This window comes from Pristis pectinata, chromosome X, assembly GCF_009764475.1.
Source record: "Pristis pectinata isolate sPriPec2 chromosome X, sPriPec2.1.pri, whole genome shotgun sequence".
Taxonomy (NCBI): domain Eukaryota; kingdom Metazoa; phylum Chordata; class Chondrichthyes; order Rhinopristiformes; family Pristidae; genus Pristis; species Pristis pectinata.
In genome coordinates, this window is record NC_067450.1 from 797,692 (window position 1) to 819,297 (window position 21,606).

The window sequence follows — 21,606 nt, forward strand, 5'->3', positions numbered from 1 at the left end:
AGGGGAGTTGGGGCGAGAGCGCGGGGCGGGGTGGCTGGTGCTCGGACGGCTGTTCCCTCCACCCTCCTCCCCTCTGCACACGCAGCTGCTGGCTTCAACCCGTGGGGACAACGCCAAGATCCAGGAGGAGTTGGGGCGGCTCCAGGCAGAGAACGACAGCGCCAAGGAGGAAGTCAAGGAGGTTCTCCAGGCCCTGGAGGAGCTGGCAGTCAACTACGACCAGAAGACCCTGGAGGTGGAGGAGATGACCAAGCAGAACACACTGTTGGCCGAACGAGCTGGCAAGAAGATGGTTGGTGTGGTTCCCCCACCCCACCTCCCCGTGTACCCCGGGACGTTGCAGTGGATCGAGTGGGCTGTCAGCCACCCCCCCCCCCCCCCCCCCCCCCAGTCTTCCTGGATTGGCGGAAGAGGAGAGGGACTTCTCCTCCCCGTCCCACCTGGCCTCTCCCTCTCCGATTGATAAACCCTCCCTCTGCCTTCCCCCCTCTCTTTCTAAATTCCCCTCCCGCTTCCTCCCCAACCCTGCCTACTCCTCTCTCCTCCCCCCTCGTCATCTCACCTACTCCCAGTCTCCTCTCTTTCTGAACCCCCCCGTTCCCCTTCTTCCTTCCCCCTCTGCCCTCCCTCTCACACTCTTCCCCTTTCCCTGTCCCCCCCCCCCCCCACTGTCCCCTCTTTTATCTCTTCCTTGCCTTTCTCTCTCTTCCCCTCTTCCTTCCTCCTCTCTCTCCGGCCCCCTCCCATCTTCATTTCTCCTCTTCTCTTTTGCTCTCATCAGGCCCCTCCCCCCTTCTCTTTCTTTCTCTGTTTACCACTATCTATCTCTCTCTCCCTATCCTTTCTCTCTATCTGCCTCTCTATCTCTCCCTCTAACTCTCTCTCCATCCTATCCATCTCAGTTTATCTACGCCTCTCTCTCCCTTTATGTATCTATCTACCAATCCATTTATCTCTCTCTATCTATCTCCATCTGTCTCACCATCTCTCTCTCCCTCACTCTCTCTCTCCATCTACCCATCTGTTTATCTACACCTCTCTCTATCTATCTACCAATCCATTTATCTCCCTCTATCTGTCTCACTATCTCTCTCTCTCTCTATCTCTCTCTGTTTATCTGTTTCTCTATCTCTTCCTCTGTCTATCTCCATATGTGTACTGTATCTCTCTCACTCAATCTATCTATCTGTCTCCCATTCCTTTTCTCTCTATTTATGTCTATTTATCTGTTTTTTTTATCTCTCCCTCTCTATCTCTCTATATGTCTTTCTCTCCCTATCTCTCCCACTCTCTCTGTCTACCTATCCACCTATCCATTTCCTTCTATCTCACAATCTCCCTCTCTCTCTATCTATCCATCTATCTCTCTATCTTCCTCAATCTATCTACCTCAATGTACCGCTATCTATCTATCTGTCTCATAGAAACATAGAAAAACTACAGCACAATTCAGGCCCTTCGGCCCACAAAGCTGTGCTGAACATGTCCCTACCCTAGAAATGACTAGGCTTACCCATAGCCCTCTATTTTGCTCAGCTCCATGTACCTATCCAACAGTCTCTTGAAAGACCCTATCGTATCCGCCTCCACCACCGTTGCCGGCAGCCTATTCCCCGCACTCACCACTCTCTGAGTAAAAAACTTACCCCTGACATCTCCTCTGTATCTGCTCCCCAGCACCTTAAACCTGTGTCCTCTTGTGGCCACCATTTCAGCCCTGGGGAAAAGCCTCTGACTATCCACACGATCAATACCTCTCATCATCTCATACACCTCTATCAGGTCCCCCCTCATCCTCCGTCGCTCCAAGGAGAAAAGGCTGAGTTCCCTCAACCTGCTTTCATAAGGCATGCTCCACAATCCAGGCAGCATCCTTGTAAATCTCCTCTGCACCCTCTCTATGGCTTCCACATCCTTCCTGTAGTGAGGCGACCAGAACTGAGCACAGTACTCCAAGTGGGGTCTGCCCAGGGACCTATATAGCTGCAACAATACCTCACGGCTCCTAAATTCAATTCCCCGATTGATGAAGGACAATACACCATATGCCTTCTTAACCACAGAGTCAACCTGTGCCGCGGTTTTGAGCGTCCTATGGACTCGGACCCCAAGATCTCGGACCTCACTCTCTCTTCCCCACACCCCCCCTATCTACCAATCCATCTATCTATCTATTTATCCATCCATCCATCCATCCTTTGGGGAGAAAGATACTGGCTGTCTACTCTATCTGTGCCTCTCATAATCTTATAAACCTCTATTAGGTCTCCCCCTCAGCCTCCGCCGCTCCGGAGAGAACAACCCAAGTCTGTCCGACCTCTCCTTATGGCATGTGCCCTCTAATCCAGGCAGCGTCCCGGTGAACCTCTTCTGCACCCTCTATGTAAAAAAAACTTACCCCTCAGATTCGTTTTAAAACTCCTTTGGCGCAAGTGGTCCATGCCAACCGTGGTGCATACCAAGCCAGTCCCATTTGGTCCATATCCTCTAAACCTTTCCTGTCCGTGGGCCTGTCGAAGTGCCTTTTAAATGTTGTTAATGTACCTGCCTCACCCACTTCCTCTGGTAGCTGGTTCCACCACTGTCTGTGTGAAGTTGCCCCTCAGTCCCTTTCAAATCTTTCCCCTCTCACCTTAAACGTGTGCCTTCTAGTTTTTAGTTCCCTTTACCTGGGAAAGACTGTGTGCATTCACCCTATCAATGCCTCTCTTATACACCTTTATAAGGTCACCCCTCAGTCTCCTACGCTCCAAGGAAAAAGTCCCAACCTGCCCAACCTCTCCTACAACTCAGGCCCTCGAGTCCAGGCAGCATCCTTGTAAGTCTCCTCTGCTCTCTTTCCAGTTTAATGCTTTTCCTCTCACAGGGCGACCATAACTGTACACAATACTCCAAGTGTGGCCTCATCAATGACTTGTACAACATAATGTCCCAACTTCTATACTCAGTGTCCTGACTGATGAAGGCCAGCGTGTCAAACACCTTCTTTCACCACCCTGTCAATTTGTGATGCCACTTTCAGCCAACTCCTAGGTCCCTCTGTTCCACAACATTCTGACCATTCATGGTGAGAGCCCTACCCTGGTTTGGCTTCCCAAAATGCAACACCTCGCACTTATCCAAATTGAAAGCCATTTGCCATTCCTCGGCCCACTTACCCAGCTGACCAAGATCTCCCTGTCACTTCTGATAACCTTCTCCACTGTCCAACCTCTAGTCTCCCCATACAAGGAAGGGTGTGGAGACCTTGGAGAGGGTGCGGGAGAGGTTCGCCAGGACGCTGCCTGGATTAGAGGGCGTGAGCCATAAGGAGAGGTTGGACAGACTTGGGTTGTTCTCCCTGGAGCGGTGGAGGCTGAGGGGAGAGGTTTATAACATTACGAGAGGCACAGGTAGAGTAGACAGCTGGTATCTCTCTCCCCCCAGGGCTGAAATGTCTAATACCAGAGGTGTGCATTTCACGTGAGAGGGGGGAAAGTTCAGAGGAGATGTGCGGGGCAAGTTATCTACACAGAGAGCGGTGGGTGCCTGGAGTGTGCTGCCAGGGGTGGGGGTGGAGGCAGATACGATAGAGGGGTTTAAGAGGCCCTTAGACAGGCACGAGAGTGTGCAGGGAATGGAGGGAGGTGGACATGGAGCAGGCAGAAGGGATTAGTTTGGTGAGGCGTTTGATTGCTAGTTTAATTAATTCCGCAAACATGGTGGGCCGAAGGGCCTGTTCCTGTGCTGTGCTGTGCTGCTCTGTCGACGATATCACCCATTTAAGTGTCATCTGCAAACCTACCAACCACATCCAAATGGTTGATATGGAGAGACCACAACTGGTGTGGTCTGGCCCAGACCCCGTCCAACCGGTGACGCGTCCATCCCAAACCCTGGTCCTCCCCACCGACCCGTCCCCTCTTCCCCTCTTCTGCAGGCGACACTGATGGGGTTGGAGGCAGAGTTACGTCACACCCAGGAGCTGAGCAACCACCAGAAGATGAGGGTGACCGAGGTGCTGAACAACCTGCTCAAGGACCTGGCCGATTTCAGCAACATCTTGGGCGATGGAGACTGGAAAGTGGTGAGTGGGGTCGGGGTGGGGTGGGGTTCAGGGTGGGGACAGAGAGCTCCCCACAGCGGGACCCGAGCCCCAAAATACAGAGACTTCAAAACACCCCCTAGATACAGAGACACCTCACCACACCGGGACCGAGCCCCAAAATACAGAGACATATCCCCACACTGGGACCCAAGCCCCAAAATACAGAGACATCACCCCACACTGGGACCCAAGCCCCAAAATACAGAGACACCTCCCCACACCGGGACCCGAACCCCAAAATACAGAGACTCCAAAACACACCCCCTAAATACAGAGACAACTCCCCACACCGAGACCCAAGCCCCAAAATACAGTCCAAACACCCCCTAAATACAGAGACATCTCCCCACACCGGGACCCGAGCCCCAAAATACAGAGACATCTCTCCACACTGGGACCCAAACCCGAAAATACAGAGACTCCAAAACACACCCCCTAAGTACAGAGACACCTCCCCACACCGGGACCCAAACCCCAAATCTCCCCACACCAGGACCCGAGCCCCAAAATACAGAGACACCATCCCATACTGGGACCCGAACCCCAAAACACAGAGACTCCAAAACACACCCCGTAAATACAGAGACACCTCCCCACACGGGACCCGAACCCCAAAACATCTCCCCACACCACCGGGACCCGAGCCCCAAAATACAGAGACACCTCCCCACACCGGGACCCGAACCCCAAAACATCTCCCCACACCACTGGGACCCAAGCCCCAAAATACAGAGACACCTCCCCACACCGGGACCCGAACCCCAAAATACAGAGACTCCAAAACACCCCCCCTAAATACAGAGACACCTCCCCACACCGGGACCCGAACCCCAAAACATCTCCCCACACCAGGACCTGAGCCCCAAAATACAGAGACTCCAAAACACACCCCCTAAATACAGAGACAACTCCCCACACCGAGACCCAAGCCCCAAAATACAGAGACACCTCACCACACTGGGACCCGAGCCCCAAAATACAGAGACTCCAAAACGCACCCCCTAAATACAGAGACATCTCCCCACAGGGACCCCCGAGCCTCAAAATACAGAGACATCTCCCCACACCGGGACCCAAGCCCCAAAATACAGAGACATCTCTCCACACTGGGACCCAAACCCGAAAATACAGAGACTCACCAGGACCCTGGGGACCCTGTGTAAATACCGACATAGTTTCCCTGGACCCCTGTAAATACCGACACACTCCCCGGGGACCCCCCGTAAATACCGACACGCTCCGCCGGGACCCCCTGTAAATACCGACACGCTCCCTCGGGACCCCCTATAAATACCGACACACTCCCCCAGGACCCCCCTGTAATTACTGACACACTCCCCGGGACACCCTGTAGACACCGACACACTCCCTGAGGCCCCTATAAGTACCAACACACTCCCTGAGACCCCCTGTAAGTACCGACACACTGTTTGGAAGCCCCACTGAGATCTTACTGTCCTCTCCGTGTCCGCTGCTCTGGTCCAGCCTGTGGAATTCAGCGATGCCATTGAAGAGGAGTTCACGGTTGCCCGCCTCTACATCAGCAAGGTGAAATCTGAGGTGAAGACACTCGTAAAGCGATGTCGGCAACTTGAAAACAACCAAAACGATTGCAACAGGAAGATGGAGGAGAACTCTCGAGAGCTTTCCGCCTGCCAGCTCCTTGTCTCACAGGTAGTGGTCGTGGAGGGACGAGGAACAGTGCGGTGGTTGCTTCAGCCTGTGTCTGACCCCGGGAGTGTGTGACGGGACGGTGCAGGGGGAGCTTCACCCTGTGTGTCTGACCCCGGGAGTGTGTGACGGGACGGTGCGGAGGGAGCCTCACCCTGTGTCTGACCCCGGGAGTGTGTGACGGGACGGTGCAGAGGGAGCCTCACCCTGTGTCTGACCCCGGGAGTGTGTGACGGGACGTTGCGGAGGGAGCCTCACCCTGTGTCTGACCCCGGGAGTGTGTGATGGGACGGTGCAGAGGGAGCCTCACCCTGTGTCTGACCCCGGGAGTGTGTGACGGGACAGTGCGGAGGGAGCCTCACCCTGTGTCTGACCCCGGGAGTGTGTGACGGGACGGTGCAGAGGGAGCCTCACCCTGTGTCTGACCCCGGGAGTGTGTGACGGGACGGTGCAGAGGGAGCTTCACCCTGTGTCTGACCCCAGAAGTGTGTGCCGGGACAGTGCGGAGTGAGCTTCACCCTGTGTCTGACCCCGGAAGTGTGTGACGGGATGGTGCAGGGGAGCCTCACCCTGTGTCTGACCCCGGGAGTGTGTGACGGGACGGTGCGGGGGGAGCTTCACCGTGTCTGACCCCGGGAGTGTGTGACGGGACGGTGCAGGGGGAGCTTCACCCTGTGTCTGACCCCGGGAGTGTGTGATGGGATGGTGCGGAGGGAGCCTCACCCTGTGTCTGACCCTGGGAGTGTGTGATGGGACGGTGCGGAGGGAGCCTCACCCTGTGTCTGACCCCGGGAGTGTGTGACGGGACGGTGCGGGGGGAGCCTCGCCCTGTGTCTGACCCCGGGAGTGTGTGACGGGACGGTGCGGAGGGAGCTTCACCCTGTGTCTGACCCTGGGAGTGTGTGACGGGATAGTGGGATAAAAAATTCTCTCCCCAAACAGAGGCAGGGAATGGTACAAACACCCAGCAGTCAAGCAGCATCTGTGGAGAAAGTAAGAGCTAACATTTCGGGACTAGTTGATTCACAGAGTCACACAGCGCAGAGACAGGCCCTTCAACCCAACCAGTCCATGCTGACCAAGTTGTCTTCCTGAGCCGGTCCCATTTGTCCAAGTTTGTCCCATATCCCTCTAAACCTTTCCCATCTACGGACCCATCCAAGTATCTTTTAAACGTTATCTTACCCACCTCTACCTGTTCCTTGTTCCGTGTACAGACCACCCTGTGTGTGAAACACTTGCCACTCAGGTCCACTTTAGATCTTTCCCCTCTCACCTTAAACCTGTGCCCTCTAGTTTTGGACCTCCCTCCCTCCCTGGGGAAAAAGACCGTCCACCTCATGGTTTTATAACCTCTACAACTCAAGCCCTCCAGTCCCGGACACAGTCCCAGTTCCTCAAGATTTACCAGGATGCTGCCTGGATTGGAGAGCACGTCTCATGAGGAGAGGTTGAGCGAGCTGGGGCTTTTCTCTTTGGAGAGGAGGAGGATGAGAGGTGACTCGATAGAAGTGTACAAGATTATGAGGGGCATAGATAGAGTGGACAGCCAACACCTTTTCCCCAGGGCGACAACGGCTCACACGAGGGGGCATAATTTTAAGGTGACTGGAGGAAGGTATAAGGGGGATGTCAGGGCTATGTTTTTTTTTACACAGAGAGTGGTGGGTGCGTGGAACGCACTGCCGGCAGAGGTGGTGGGGGCAGGTACATCAGGGACATTTAAGAGACTCTTAGACACGTGAATGACAGAGAAATGGGGTCGATGTGGGAGAGAAGGGGTGGATAGATCTCAGAGCAGGATAAAATGTCGGCACAACATCGCAGGCCAAAAGGCCTGTACTGTGCTGCAGTGTACTGTGTTCTTACGTTCCTGCACATTCGAATCGCCGTCCCAGACCGCGATGCAACTGGTCAGGACATTTCTATCTGAAGAATGTTCAGTGACGAGCCCAACCTAAAAAGGCAAACGATGATGCTGGGAAGAGGTGACCCCTTTGCTGGCGGCTGAGCCACAAACACCAGCAGTGGGCTCACCAGCGTTTGAGAAACCCCCCCACCCCAGTCTCTTTTATTCTGTGCCCCCCACTGTGGAGGAAGTGGGTGGCGGTCTGTGTGCAGAGAGTGGCTCAAATGCTCAGCTGGTCGGGCAGCGTCCGTGCAGACGGAGCTAAACCTGAAAGTTGCCTCACAGCTGGATAGGGTAGTTAAGAAAGTTATGGGGTGTTAGCTTTCAGAAGTCGAGGGATTGAGTTTAAGAGCCGCGAGGTAATGATGCAGCTTTATAAACCTCTGGTTGGACCACACTTAGAGCACTGTGTCCAGTTCTGGTCACCTCATTATAGGAGGGATGTGGAGGCATTGGAAAGGATGCAGAGGAGATTTACCAGGATGCTGCCTGGTTTGGAGAGGATGCATTATGAGGAGAGACTAAGGGAGCTGGGGCTTTACTCTTTGGAGAGGAGGAGGATGAGAGGAGACATGATAGAGGTGCACAAAATATTGAGGAATAGATAGAGTGGACAGCCAGCACCTCTTCCCAGGGCACCAATGCTCAATACAAGAGGGCATGGCTTTAAAGCAATGGGTGGGAAGTTCAAGGGAGATATCAGAGGGAGGTTTTTACCCAGAGAGTGGTTGGGGCGTGGACTGCGCTGCCTAGGGCGGTGGTGGAGGCTGATACGTTGGTCACATTCAAGAGATTGCTAGATAAGCATACGGAGGGATTTAAAATAGAGGGATATGTGGGGGGAAGGGGTTAGATAGTCTGAGGCGAGGTTTGAAGGTCGGCACAACATTGCGGGCCGAAGGGCCTGTACGGTGCTGTACTGTTCTATGTTCTAAACAAGGGCTTGTCACTTCCCTTTCTGTCCCCTAGCACGAGGCCAAGATCCACTCGCTCACGGAGTGCACCCAGAACACAGAGATGAAGAGACGGCAGCTGGAGCGATCTTACGACGCCCTCAACGAGGAGATGGCTAGGCTGCAGGAACAAGGTAACCCCACCGTCCCCGTGTCACGGCCAGGAGGGAGTCCCTGTAACCGGGGGGGGGGGGGGGGGGGGGCCGAGGTCAACCTGGAACTGCTGCGGACTTACCCCCATCTCCCTCTCCCCGCAGATACGCTGAACGGAACGGAGGAAGAGGCGGAGGCCAGGACGGCGGGGCGCACAGAGGATGTGAAGGTGGGTACGTTGGGGGGGGGACCCCATGAGACCCTCACAGCGGCGCACCGACACAGTCCGAGCAAAGCTGGTCGCCAGCCCAGGCTACAGGGTCGCTGTTAGTGATGATATACCCACCCCCCGCATATGATCACAGTTAGTGATGATGTACCCGTTCACCCCCATGTAGTCTAATTTGCCCACATTTGGCCCAGATCCCTCTAAACCTTTCCCATCCGTGTACCTGTCCGAGTGTTGTTAATGTACCTGCCTCACCCACTCCCTCTGGCAGCTCGTTCCACGTACAGATCACCCTCTGGGTGAAGAAGTTGCCCCTCGGGTCCCCTATTAAATCTCTTTCCCCCTCTCACCTTAAACCTGTGCCCTCTAGTTCTTGATTCCCCAACCCTGGGGGGGGGGGGGAAAGACTGTGCGCATTCACCCTATCGATGCCCCTCGTGGTTTTACACACCTCTGTAAGGTCACCCCTCACGCTCCAAGGAATAAAATCCCAACCTCTCACCATAACTCAGTCCCTCGAGTCCTGGCAATGTAGATCTCCCTCTGCGCTCTTTCCAGCTCAGTGGCATCTTTCCCTTGGCAAAACTGAACACAGTGCTCCAAGTGCGGCCTCACCAATGTCCTGTACAACTGCAACGTCACCTCCCAACTCCTGCACTCAGTGCCCTGCCAATGAAGGGCAGCATGCCGAACGCCTTCTTCACCGCCCTGTCTACCTGCGACACCACATCTTAAGTCTGACGATACACCCACCATGTGAACTGCTGTCATACCAATACTTCACACACCGATGCAGTGCACACTGACCTCTCTGCCCCTGTCCCTCGACAGCAGACGGCGGACAGGCGGAGGGAGAGCCACCGGGACAACACCAGAAGCAGTTGGCTCGACTGCGGGACGAGATTGCAGAGAAGCAGAAGACGATAGATGAGCTGAAAGAGTACGTTCGTGGGAGGGGCGGCGAGGAGGGAGCGCCGCGCTGTGGGAGGGGCGGCGAGGAGGGAGCGCCGTGCTGTGGGGGGGCAGCGAGGAGGGAGCCTCCTGTTGAGCCAGAGTGCTGTGACTAACCCTGTGACTCCCGTCTCAGTCTGAACCAGCAGCTGAACCTGGAGCTGGAGAAGCTGCGTGCCGACTTCGAGAAGTTGAAAAGTGAGCAGGAGGAAAAAAGCAAAAAAATTCAGGAGCTTACGTAAGTGCAGGTCGACAGCTGGCCCTCTGCAAACTACCTTAAACAATGAAAACACTCAGCAGGTCGGGCAGCATCCATGGAGGGAGGAACTGTTAATGTTTCTGGTCAAGGCACAACACATGATCTCCATTCACCTCTCTCCTCCAGCTGTCCCGGGTCCCCCAGCTCTGGGACTCCCTCCCTACACCTCCTCACCTCTCTCTCTCCTCCTCCAGCTGTCCCGGGTCCCCCAGCTCTGGGACTCCCTCCCTACACCTCCTCACCTCTCTCTCTCCTCCTCCAGCTGCCCCGGGTCCCCTCCCTCTCACCGCTCTCTCTCTTCCTCCCTCACTCTCCCTCCCTCTCTCTCTTCCCTCCGTGCAGACTCCCCTCCCTCTTTAACCCATCTTTACCTCACCTCCCAGGGAAGCTCAGTGCCCCCTGTGCAGTTCCCACACGGTGCCTCTCAGGAGGCTCCCTGCTGCACGGAACCCTCTTCCTGCGCAGCCACACTCAGCGTCTGGGAGCCAGGTTAACGTTCACCGGGTCGTACAGAGTGAAACAGGCCCTTCGGCCCACCCTGTCCATCCTGACCACTGACGACCCACTGACACTCATCCCATTGTCCTGCTCTTGATCCGTCCCCGTCTCAGCCTCGGTGGTTCTGGTCCAGGTACCTCTCCAATCCTGTGGTTGGAAAGGGACTTGGGGGTCCTCGTGCAGGATATCCTGAAGGTTAACCACCAGGTTGGGTTGGCGGTAAAGAAAGAGAATGCTATGTTGGCATTCATTTCAAGAGGAATAGTGTATCAAAGTAAGGAGATGTTGATGAGGCTCGGTGGGGGCACTGGTGAGACCTCATTTGGTATTGGTATTGGTTTATTATTGTCACTTGTACTGAGGTCCAGTGAAAAACTTGTCTTGCGCACCAATCGTACAGGTCAATTCATTACACAGTGCAGTTACATTGAGTTAGTACAGAGTGCATTGAGGCAGTACAGGTAAAAACAATAACAGTACAGAGTAAAGTGTCCCAGGTACAGAGTAAAGTGTCCCAGCTACAGAGAAAGTGCAGTGCAATAAGGTGCAAGGTCACAACAAGGTAGATCGTGAGGTCAGAGTCCATCTTATCGTATAAGGGAACCGTTCAATAGTCTTATCACCGTGGGGTAGAAGCTGTCCTTAAGTCTGGTGGTACGTGCCCTCAGGCTCCTGTATCTTCTACCCAATGGAAGAGGAGAGAAGAGAGAATGACCCGGGCAGGTGGGGTCTTTGATTATGCCGGCTGCTTCACCAAGGCAGCGAGCGGTAAAGAGTCCATGGAGGGAAGGCCGGTTTCCATGACGCACTGGGCTGTGTCCACAACTCTCTGCGGTTTCTTGTGGTCCTGGTCAGAGCAGTTGCTGTACCAAGCCGTGATGCATCTGGATAGGATGCTTTCTATTGTGCATCTGTAAAAGTTGGTGAGAGTCAAAGGGGACAAACTGAATTCCTTTAGCCTCTTGAGGAAGCAGAGGCGCTGGTGAGCTTTCTTGGCCGTGGCATCTCCGTGATTTCACCAGGAATTTGGAATACTGTGTGCAGTTTTGGGCCCCTTTATCATAGGAAGGATGTGCTGATGTTGGAGAGGGTTCAGAGGAGATTTACGAGGATGATTCCCGGAATGAAAGGGCTGACGTACGAGGAGCGTCTGTCGGCTCTTGGACTGTACTCACTGGAGTACAGAAGAATGAGAGGGGACCTCATAGAAACACTTCGAATGTTGAAAGGACTGGACAGAGTAGATGTGGCGAAGTTGGGTGAGTCCAGGACTAGAGCGCACAGTCTTAGAATTAGAGGGTACCCGTTTAGAACAGAGATGCAGAGAAATTTCTTCAGCCAGAGGGTCGTAGATTTATGGAATTCGTTGCCACGTACAGCTGTGGCGGCCCGATCATTGGGGGTGATCAAGGAGGAGATTGATAGGTATCTGATCAGTCAGGGTATCAAGGGATATGGGGAAAAGGCCGGGAACTGGGGCTAGATGGGAGAATAGTTTAGCTCGTGGTGAAGTGACGGAACAGACTCGATGGGCCGAACGGCCGACTTCTGCTCCTTTATCTTGTGACCTTGTGATTCTCCACCCCCTCAGTCAGTCCGTCCCAGATTCCAACCCCCCCACCCCCCCTTCCTCCAATCCCCTCGAAATCTCTCTTGTTTTAGGCCTTGGAGAAAGGTTTGATGCCGCACACCCTTCCTCCCCCCCCCCCCACCTAATTCTCTAGACCTCTATCCGGTCCCCCCCCCTTCACCCTCCTCCACCCCAGGGAGAACAGACCCAGCCTCTCTGGTCTCTGCTCATCACTGAGATGCTCCGTCCCGGGGCAAGGTCCTGGTGAAACTCCCTCTGCACCCTCTCCTGTGCAGTCACCTCCTCCCCTGTCGTGTGGGGACCAGAACTGCCCACTGTCCTCCAGCTGTGGTCTGACTCACGTTTTGTGAGGTTGTACCATGAGCTCCCTGCTCCATGCCCTGAACTGATTTGGAGCACCGCGTTCGGTTCTGGTCGCCCTGCTGTGGGAAGATGACACTGAGCTGGGAAAGAGCGCGCAGGGAGATTTACGAGGATGTTGCTTGGACTCGAGGGACTGAGTTATGGAAGAGGTCGGGCAGGTTGGGACTTTATTCCTTGGAGCGTGAGGGGTGACCTTACAGAGGTGTATAAGCCCACGAGGGCATCGACGGGGTGAATACGCACAGTCTTCCCCCCCCAGGGTTGGGGAATCAAGAACTAGAGGGCACAGGGTTAAGGTGAGAGGGGAAAGAGATTTAATAGGGGACCCGAGGGGCAACTTCTTCACCCAGAGGGTGGTCCGTACATGGAACGAGCTGCCAGAGGAAGTGGGCGAGGCAGGGACATTAATGACGTTTAACAATTCCCCCTCAGATCCCCACCGAACACCGCCCCCCACCGACCTCTCACCTTCCGCCCTCTTGTTTCAGACACGCCCTCCATGGGAAGAGGTTTCTCACGGTCTGCACTCTCTCTTCCTCGCCTTGTACGCCTCCGTCAGGTCCACCCACAGCCCACCCCTCACCCTCCACCCCTCCAGGAGGGGGGACCCCCCCCCCTTCCCGATGACGGACACCCTCCGTCCCAGGCAGGGTCCTGGTGGACCTCTCCAGCGCAGTCACGATCCTCCCTCCGTTCCAGCAGTGCAGCGCCTTCCCACCTTGTGTGTTGTCTCTGCCACTCCCTGCCTCAGGTCCAAGGGTGTGTTGTGTGGGGGTCAGCTGGCTTGCAGTGGGAGCAGGCGTCTCTCAGTGTCTCCTGTTGCTCACTCCCACCCCTCCCTCCCTCCCTCCCACCGCAGATTTCTCCACGAGAAACAGGAGCAGTCCAGACAGGATCTTAAAGGACTTGAAGAGACTGTGGTGAGTAGTCACAGTGAGGAGGGAGCGCCGCGCCGCGGGAGGGGTGGTGAGGAGGGAGCGCCGCGCCGTGGGAGGGGCGGTGAGGAGGGAGCGCCGCGCCGTGGGAGGGGCGGTGAGGAGGGAGCGCCGCGCCGTGGGAGGGGCGGTGAGGAGGGAGCGCCGCGCCGGGGGAGGGGCGGTGAGGAGGGAGCGCCGCGCCCGCGCCGCGGGGGGGCGTGAGGAGGAGCGCCCTGCCAGGGGGTGAGAGGCAACACTGAAAGTGTTATGAACCGAAGCCTGTGATCACCTCCGTTGCCGAAAGGTCTCTAATTCCCTCATGGATAAACATTCCCCGCTGAAACCACGAAGCCCCCATTGTGGTTGCACCAGCCCGTTTCTGATAACTCACTCTGACTCTCTCTCTCCTCAGGCACGAGAACTTCAAACTCTTCACAACCTACGAAAACTTTTTGTTCAAGACCTCACCACACGGGTCAGGAAAGTAAGTGACAGCATCACACGGTGCTCAGGGTCACGGTCAGACCAGCTGGGGGTTTATCCACTGGTGGGGCAGGTCTGGGGGCTCGGGTGGTCCACTCCCAATTCATATGTCTGTGTCAGTGTCCCACCTCTGTGTGTGTGTGTGTGTGTGTGTGTGTGTGTGTGTGTGTGTCCCTGCGTGTGTGTCCTTGTTTGTGTGTGTGTGTGTGTGTCCCTCCCTCTGTGTGTGTGTGTGTGTCTGTCCCTGTGTGTGTGTGTGTGTGTGTCCTACCCTCTGTGTCTGTGTGTGTGTCTGTCCCTGTGTGTGTGTGTCCCTCCCTCTGTGTGTGTGTGTGTGTGTGTGTGTGTGTCTGTCTGTCCCAGTGTGTGTCTGTGTGTGTGTGTCCCTGTCTGTATGTGTGTGTCCCAATGCTTGTGTGTGTGTGTGTGTGTGTCTGTCTGTCTGTCCCAGTGTGAGTCTGTGTGTGTGTGTCCCTGTCTGTATGTGTGTGTCCCAATGCTTGTGTGTGTGTGTGTGTGTGTGTGTGTGTGTGTGTGTGTGTCTGCCTGTGTGTCAGTGTGTGTGTGGTGTGGACTGTGTGGTGTGTGAACTGTGTGTGTGCGCGTGTCCCTGTGTGTCTGTGGAGAGGAGGGCGGGGATGAGGGAGGGGCGGGGAGGGAGGGGCGGGGGGAGGGAGGGGCGGGATGAGGAGGGGCGGGAGGGAGAGGGAGGGGCGGATGAGGGAGGGGCGGGAGGAGGAGGGCAGGAGGAGCGGTGCTGCAGAGATCCAGCTCTCTCTGCCTATTCCATCGTGCACACTCCAGCCACCACTGCCTGACCAGTGGACATTTCTTCCTTCCCCCCCCCCAGAACACTGACCTGGAACCGGACGACAGCGGTGGGTGTGTCTCCCAGAAGCAGAAGATATCCTTTCTTGAGAACAACCTGGACCAACTTACAAAGGTTCACAAACAGGTAGAGGTCAGGGGGGTGTCATTTGGGGGGGTGCGGGTGGGGGTGGGGGCATCCGTACCGATCGATCCTGACCTCTGGCGGAGGGTCAGAGGTCTCGGGGGGGGGGGGGGGCTGGTGGGGGGAGCAGTGGGAGGGGGCTGAATAATGAGAGAGATGTACAAAGTTGTCCGAAGGTTGGTCAACTAATGGCCAAGTGTGTCCTTCCTGATGCTGTGTAACAGACTCCGGAGGGCTGAATGGCCTTCTCCTGTTGCAGGCTCAGGAGTAACTACGTCACTCCCCTCCCCACCCCCTCAGTTCCCCTGCCCCCCAAACAAGGGAGCCGTTTCCACCCTAGGTTGCACTGACCGCCAATGAGATATTCCCAGGTTGTGACCACTCCTCACATCTGCCCACGCTGGACCAACCTCCCCCTGATCCCCTTTCCGCCCACCCCCCCCACCGACCCGTCTCGGGGCGGGGAGGGAGCCCCGCATTCCCGCCGCTCCTCGGGGAATGGATCCCCTCCCAAATTCCCCGCCGGATTCTCCTGGGCGATGGTTTCTGGTTCCCCACCTCCTGTCCCCGTCTCCACCGTCCCAACCCCTCGCTGGCTGAAAGGTCTCCATGGTGCGGTGTTGGGGATGGGGGGGGTCGTTTGCCTCAGGGAGACGTGTTCTGTTCCCGTTCTCCTGACGTGAGCCCCCCCACAAGTGTCATAGAACATAGAAAACCTACAGCACAATTCAGGCCCTTCAGCCCACAAAGCTGTGCCGAACATGTCCCTACCTTAGAAAGTACTAGGCTTACCCATAGCCCTCTATTTTACTCAGCTCCATGTACCTATCTAACAGTCTCTTGAAAGACCCTATCGTATCCGCCTCCACCACCGTTGCCGGCAGCCCGTTCCCCGCACTCACCACCCTCTGAGTAAAAAACTTACCCCTGACATCTCCTCTGTACCTGCTCCCCAGCACCTTAAACCTGTGTCCTCTTGTAGCCACCATTTCAACCCTGGGGAAAAGCCTCTGACTATCCACACGATCAATGCCTCTCATCATCTTATACACCTCTATCAGGTCCCCCCTCGTCCTCTGTCGCTCCAAGGAGAAAAGGCCGAGTTCCCTCAACCTGTTCTCATAAGGCATGCTCCCCAATCCAGGCAGCATCCTTGTAAATCTCTCTGCACCCTCTCTATGGCTTCCACATCCTTCCTGTAGTGAGGCGACCAGAACTGAGTACGGTACTCCAAGTGGGGTCTGACCAGGGTCCTATATAGCTGCACCCTCTCCCACTGCCTCCAGATCCTCTCTGCGGTGGGTACCGGTGGTCCAACCAAAGGTCAGCACCGGCTTTGGACATCAGAACACTGGGAAGAAAAGGAGCAGGAGGAGGCTCAACACGCACATGGCAGACGTGCTCCATCTCTGCCGTTTCCCCAGAGCCTCTCCCTCGATGTACCTCCCTGTTTGAATCCCCCCCTAGTGATCCACAGAACATTACAAATTCGACAAACATCAGTTAGCATGAACTTAAACTAGCATAAATTGTCCATAAGTTGCACGACAAAATCAACCACAATGACATTAGTGCACGTGGGAGATGAGGTGGAGATAGCATTCCTCAGGTGGGTTTGAGAACCCGACGGCAGTGGGGGAAAGTCCATCCTTGCACCTGGAGGTGTGGGGTCTTCAGGCCCCTGGACCTCCTGCCTAATGGCAGCATCGAGAAGAGGGCACAGCACCAACCCCCCCCCCGATGACAGACGTCACCTTCCTGAGACATTGCCTCTTGTAGATGTTCCCTGACGGGTGGGGAGAGCTGTAACTGGTGACAGGACTGCCCAAGTTCCGCCACTCTCTGCAAGAACCTCAGAGTTAAATGACCACCTCCCCCTCCTTTGAGACTGCCCCCACTGGGGGAAAACATCTCCACATCTCCCCTGTCACGTCCCCTCAGGGTCTGAGACATCTCTGTTCGGTCTGAGCTCCGAAGAATACAGACCTGGTGGTGGGACAACCCAGGAATTAGCTGAGTGGACCTCTTCCCACCTGTCCTTTCTTAGGGACCAGAACTGTGCGCAGTATTCCGGGTGTGGCCTCGCCAACGCCCTGTACAACTGTGACAATACTCCCCTCTTCCCGAGCTCCCAAACCTCGCAGTAAGTTCCCAACCACTTGTCGACTTTTATGTGATCCAAGAGTACCCAGATCCCTCCGTGCTGAACCCACCCCTGTAACCTCTCTCCACTTAGATGGTTGCCTGTCTCTGGACTCCTCTTACTGAAGAGCGTGACTTCGCACTTCCCCACATCAAACCCCCTTTGCCAAGTTTTGTCCCACTCACCCAACCCCATTTGTATCCCGCTGCAGAGTCGAAATATCCTCATTGCAACGTGCCCTCCACCTGTTTCCCTGTCGTTGGCAGATGTCACACCCTGCCCCCTTCCTCTGGGTCACTGATATAACCCGTAAATAACTGAAGGCCAAGAACAAGGTGATGCTGCAATCATACAGGACGTCAGCGAGGCCGTACTTGGAGCGTTGTGTACAGTTCTGGTCACCCTGCTGTAGGAAAGGTGTTATTAAGCTGGAAAGAGTGTAGAAGAGATTTACGAGGATGTTGCCGGGACTCGAGGGACTGAGTTATGGAGAGAGGTTGGGCAGGTTGCGACTTTATTCCTTGGAGCGGGAGGGGGGTGACCTTATAGTGGTGTATAAAACCACGAGGGGGATAGACAGGGTGAATGCGCACACTTTTTCCTCCAGGGTTCGGGAATCAAGAGGGCACAAGTTTAAGGTGAGAGGGGAGAGATTTAAGGGGCAACTTCTTCACCCAGAGGGTGGTCCATACGTGGAACGAGCTGCCAGAGGAGTGGGTGAGGCAGGGACATTAACACACTCGGACAGGTCCGCGGATGGGGAAGGTTCGGAGGGATATGGGCCAAATGCGGGCAAATGGGACCAGCTGGGATGAGAATCTGGGTCAGCACGGACTGGTTGGGCCGAAGGGCCTGTTTCCCTGCTGTGTGACTCTATGACTGATCCTTGGGGCATTCCACAAGTTACGTCCTCATTGTCATTGTCATGATCTGTCCCTCCTGAGATGAACCCCAATGGTGGGTTTGGTTATTATGAAGGCCTCCCTAATGTATGATACTACATAGCACGCCCACAACTTCCTAACCCGTACGTCTTTGGAATGTGGGAGGAAACCGGAGCACCCGGAGGAAACCCACGCAGACACAGGGAGAACGTACAAACTCCTTACAGGCAGTGGCTGGATTTGAACCCCGGTCACTGGTGCTGTAAAGCGCTACATCTGCCTCCTTGATGTCCCGGAATTGAATGGGGCATGCCCCCGGGGGGACAGACAGTTGGCTTGCAGGATCGGGTGAGATCACTTACCCACGCTCGTCTGCAAGGGAGTACGAGAGGACACTTGTCCTCTTCCGTAACAGGGTCAAGAGGGGCCGAATGGCCTCCTGTCCCCGTGTAACAGGCTGGAGGAGGGGGAGGGGAGGGGGGCTGCCTTACAACTGAAGCCTACTGCCAAGCCAGTCTGGGAGGGGAGGGTGGTGTCGATGGGAATGTGGAGTGGGGGGGAATGGAATGGGATTGGTGTAGGTGGGTGTTCGATGGTCAGCACGGACTCAATGGACCAAAGGGCCTCATTCCATGCTGTGCGCAAACCTGGTCGGTGAGGTTATGAAGGGCAGAGAGAAGACGGCCTTTTCCCCCAGGGTAGGGGAGGCGCAGGTTGAAGGTGAGAGGGGGAGGTTTCAAGGGGACCCGAGGGGCAACTTCTTCACCCAGAGGGTGGTCCGTATGTGGAACGAGCTGCCAGAGGGAGTGGGTGAGGCAGGTACATTAGCAACACTCGGACAGGACCGTGGACGGGAAAGGTTCAGAGGGATATGGGCCAAACGCGGGCAGGTGGGACCGGCTTGGATGGGAATCTGGGTCGGCACGGACCGGTTAGACCGAAGGGCCTGTTTCTGTGCTGCGTGACTCTGTGACTAAGAAACGTTGATGGACAGAGGGGCCTCAGGTCCATGGCTCCCTGAAGGTGGCAGCACAGGTGGACAGTGTGGGGGGAGAAGACGTACAGAACGCTGGCCTTCCTCAGTTGGGACCCAGAATATAAAACTCGGACGTTATGATGCAGCTTCAAACTCCAAGGCAGAGTACAAACTTAATGGCAGGATTCTGGGCAGTGTGGAGGAGCAGAGGGATCTGGGGGTTCATATCCACAGATCCCTGAAAGTTGCCTCACAGGTGTGTAGGGTAGTTAAGAAAGCTTATGGGGTGTTAACTTTCATAAGTCGAGGGATCGAGTTTAAGAGCCGTGAAGTAATGATGCAGCTCTACAAAACTTCAGTGTTCAGAATGTTCAGTGACGAGCCCAACCTAAAAAGGCAAACGATGATGCTGGGAAGAGGTGACCCCTTTGCTGGCGGCTGAGCCACAAACACCAGCAGTGGGCTCACCAGCGTTTGAGAAACCCCCCCACCCCAGTCTCTTTTATTCTGTGCCCCCCACTGTGGATGGAAGTGGGTGGCGGTCTGTGTGCAGAGAGTGGCTCAAATGCTCAGCTGGTCGGGCAGCGTCCGTGCAGACGGAGCTAAACCTGAAAGTTGCCTCACAGCTGGATAGGGTAGTTAAGAAAGCTTATGGGGTGTTAGCTTTCAGAAGTCGAGGGATTGAGTTTAAGAGCCGCGAGGTAATGATGCAGCTTTATAAACCTCTGGTTGGACCACACTTAGAGCACTGTGTCCAGTTCTGGTCACCTCATTATAGGAGGGATGTGGAGGCATTGGAAAGGATGCAGAGGAGATTTACCAGGATGCTGCCTGGTTTGGAGAGGATGCATTATGAGGAGAGACTAAGGGAGCTGGGGCTTTACTCTTTGGAGAGGAGGAGGATGAGAGGAGACATGATAGAGGTGCACAAAATATTGAGAGGAATAGATCGAGTGGACAGCCAGCGCCTCTTTCCCAGGGCACCAATGCTCAATACAAGAGGGCATGGCTTTAAAGCAATGGGTGGGAAGCTCAAGGGAGATATCAGAGAGAGGTTTTTTACCCAGAGAGTGGCTCGTGCATGGAATGCACTGCCTGGGGTGGTGGTGGAGGCAGGTACATTAGTCAAATTCAAGACATTACTAGATAAGCATATGGAGGGATTTAAAATAGAGGGATATGTGGGAGGAAGCGGTTAGATAGTCTTAGGTGAGGTTTAAAGGTCGGCACAACATTGTGGGCCGAAGGGCCTGTATTGTGCTGTACTGGTCTATGTTCACAAAGCTCTGGGCAGACCACATTTGGAGGACTGCGCGTGCGGTTCCGGTCCCCATGCCACGGGGAGGAGGTGACCGCGCTGGAGGGGGTGCGGAGGGAGGTTTCCCGGGATGCTGCCCTGGATGGGAGAGCTCCGGTTACGGGGAAGAGATTGTGACTGTTCTCCCTGGAGTGAGGGAGGCTGACAGGAGACCGGATAGAGGTGTGCAAGATTGGTGTTGGTTTATTATTGTCATGTGTACCGAGGTCCAGTGAAAAACTTGTCCTGCACACCGATCGTACAGGTCAATTCATTACACAGTGCAGTTACACTGGGTTAGTACAGGGCGCATTGAGGTAGTACAGGTAAAAACAATAACAGTACAGAGTAAAGTGTCCCAGCTACAGAGAAAGTGCAGTGCAATAAGGTGCAAGGTCACAACAAGGTAGATCGTGAGGTCAGAGTCCATCTCATCGTATAAGGGAACCGTTCAATAGTCTTATCACCGTGGGGTAGAAGCTGTCCTTGAGCCTGGTGGGACGTGCCCTCAGGCTCCTGTATCTTCTACCCGATGGGAGAGGGGAGGAGAGAGAATGTCCCGGGTGGGTGGGGTCTTTGATTATGCCGGCTGCTTCACCAAGACAACGAGAGGTAAAGACAGAGTCCAAGGAGGGGAGGCTGGTGTCCGTGACGCGCTGGGCTGTGTCCACACAACTCCCTGAGGTTTCTTGCAGTCCCGGGCAGAGCAGTTGCCATCCCAAGCTGTGATATATCCGGATAGGATGCTTTCTGTGGTGCATTGGTTTTCTCTCCAGGGTATGAGGTGGGGGGGGGGGGGGGGGGTTGGAATCGAGAAACAAGAGGGTGTAGGTTGGAGGTGAGACGGGGGAGATCTGGGACTCGACAGGGATAAGTACAAAGTCTTGGCAGGGTAAACAGTAAGGCGGGGCGCATCAGTAGATCAGAGGGGCTCGACAGGGGGCTGGGGAGGGGGGGGTGGTGGAGAGATGATATTCCCCCCGTTAGGGAGTGCAGAACCAGTGGGGGGGGGGGGGAACAGAGTTTCTGGTGGTGGCAGTAAGAGACTCGGGACTTGAGTTGAGGAGAAAAGGGGGGAGTGGGTGGTCGAATCCGCGGAACTCCCACCCGAAGCAGTTGTGGCCGTCACCGATTACATTTGAGGGGGGGGCCTGGGGGAGAACGGGGGGGAGGGCACTGAGGGACAGGATCAGTCGAATGAGGGAGCGGAGGGGCTCTCCGCCCCCCCTTCCCCACTGCCCCCTCGACAGGCACGCCCCACCTCCCCACCTTCCCTTTCCCTCACCCCACCCAACCCCCCCCGAACCTCAAGGAGCAGGGTCCCTGAGTCATTCAGCCCCACAGTGCAGT

General features: G+C 55.4%; 1 protein-coding gene across 1 annotated transcript in view; it reads left to right on the forward strand.

Moving 5' to 3' along the window:
* The window catches only part of kif5ab (kinesin family member 5A, b), a 70,440-nt gene that overhangs the window by 37,277 nt on the left and 11,557 nt on the right, over positions 1–21,606 (forward strand). The window contains 11 exon segments of the mRNA XM_052009422.1: positions 86–292; positions 3,920–4,066; positions 5,573–5,761; positions 8,637–8,754; positions 8,878–8,942; positions 9,774–9,807; positions 9,810–9,882; positions 10,030–10,131; positions 13,464–13,524; positions 13,934–14,005; positions 14,855–14,959. Coding sequence (XP_051865382.1) covers positions 86–292; positions 3,920–4,066; positions 5,573–5,761; positions 8,637–8,754; positions 8,878–8,942; positions 9,774–9,807; positions 9,810–9,882; positions 10,030–10,131; positions 13,464–13,524; positions 13,934–14,005; positions 14,855–14,959 — 1,173 coding nt within the window.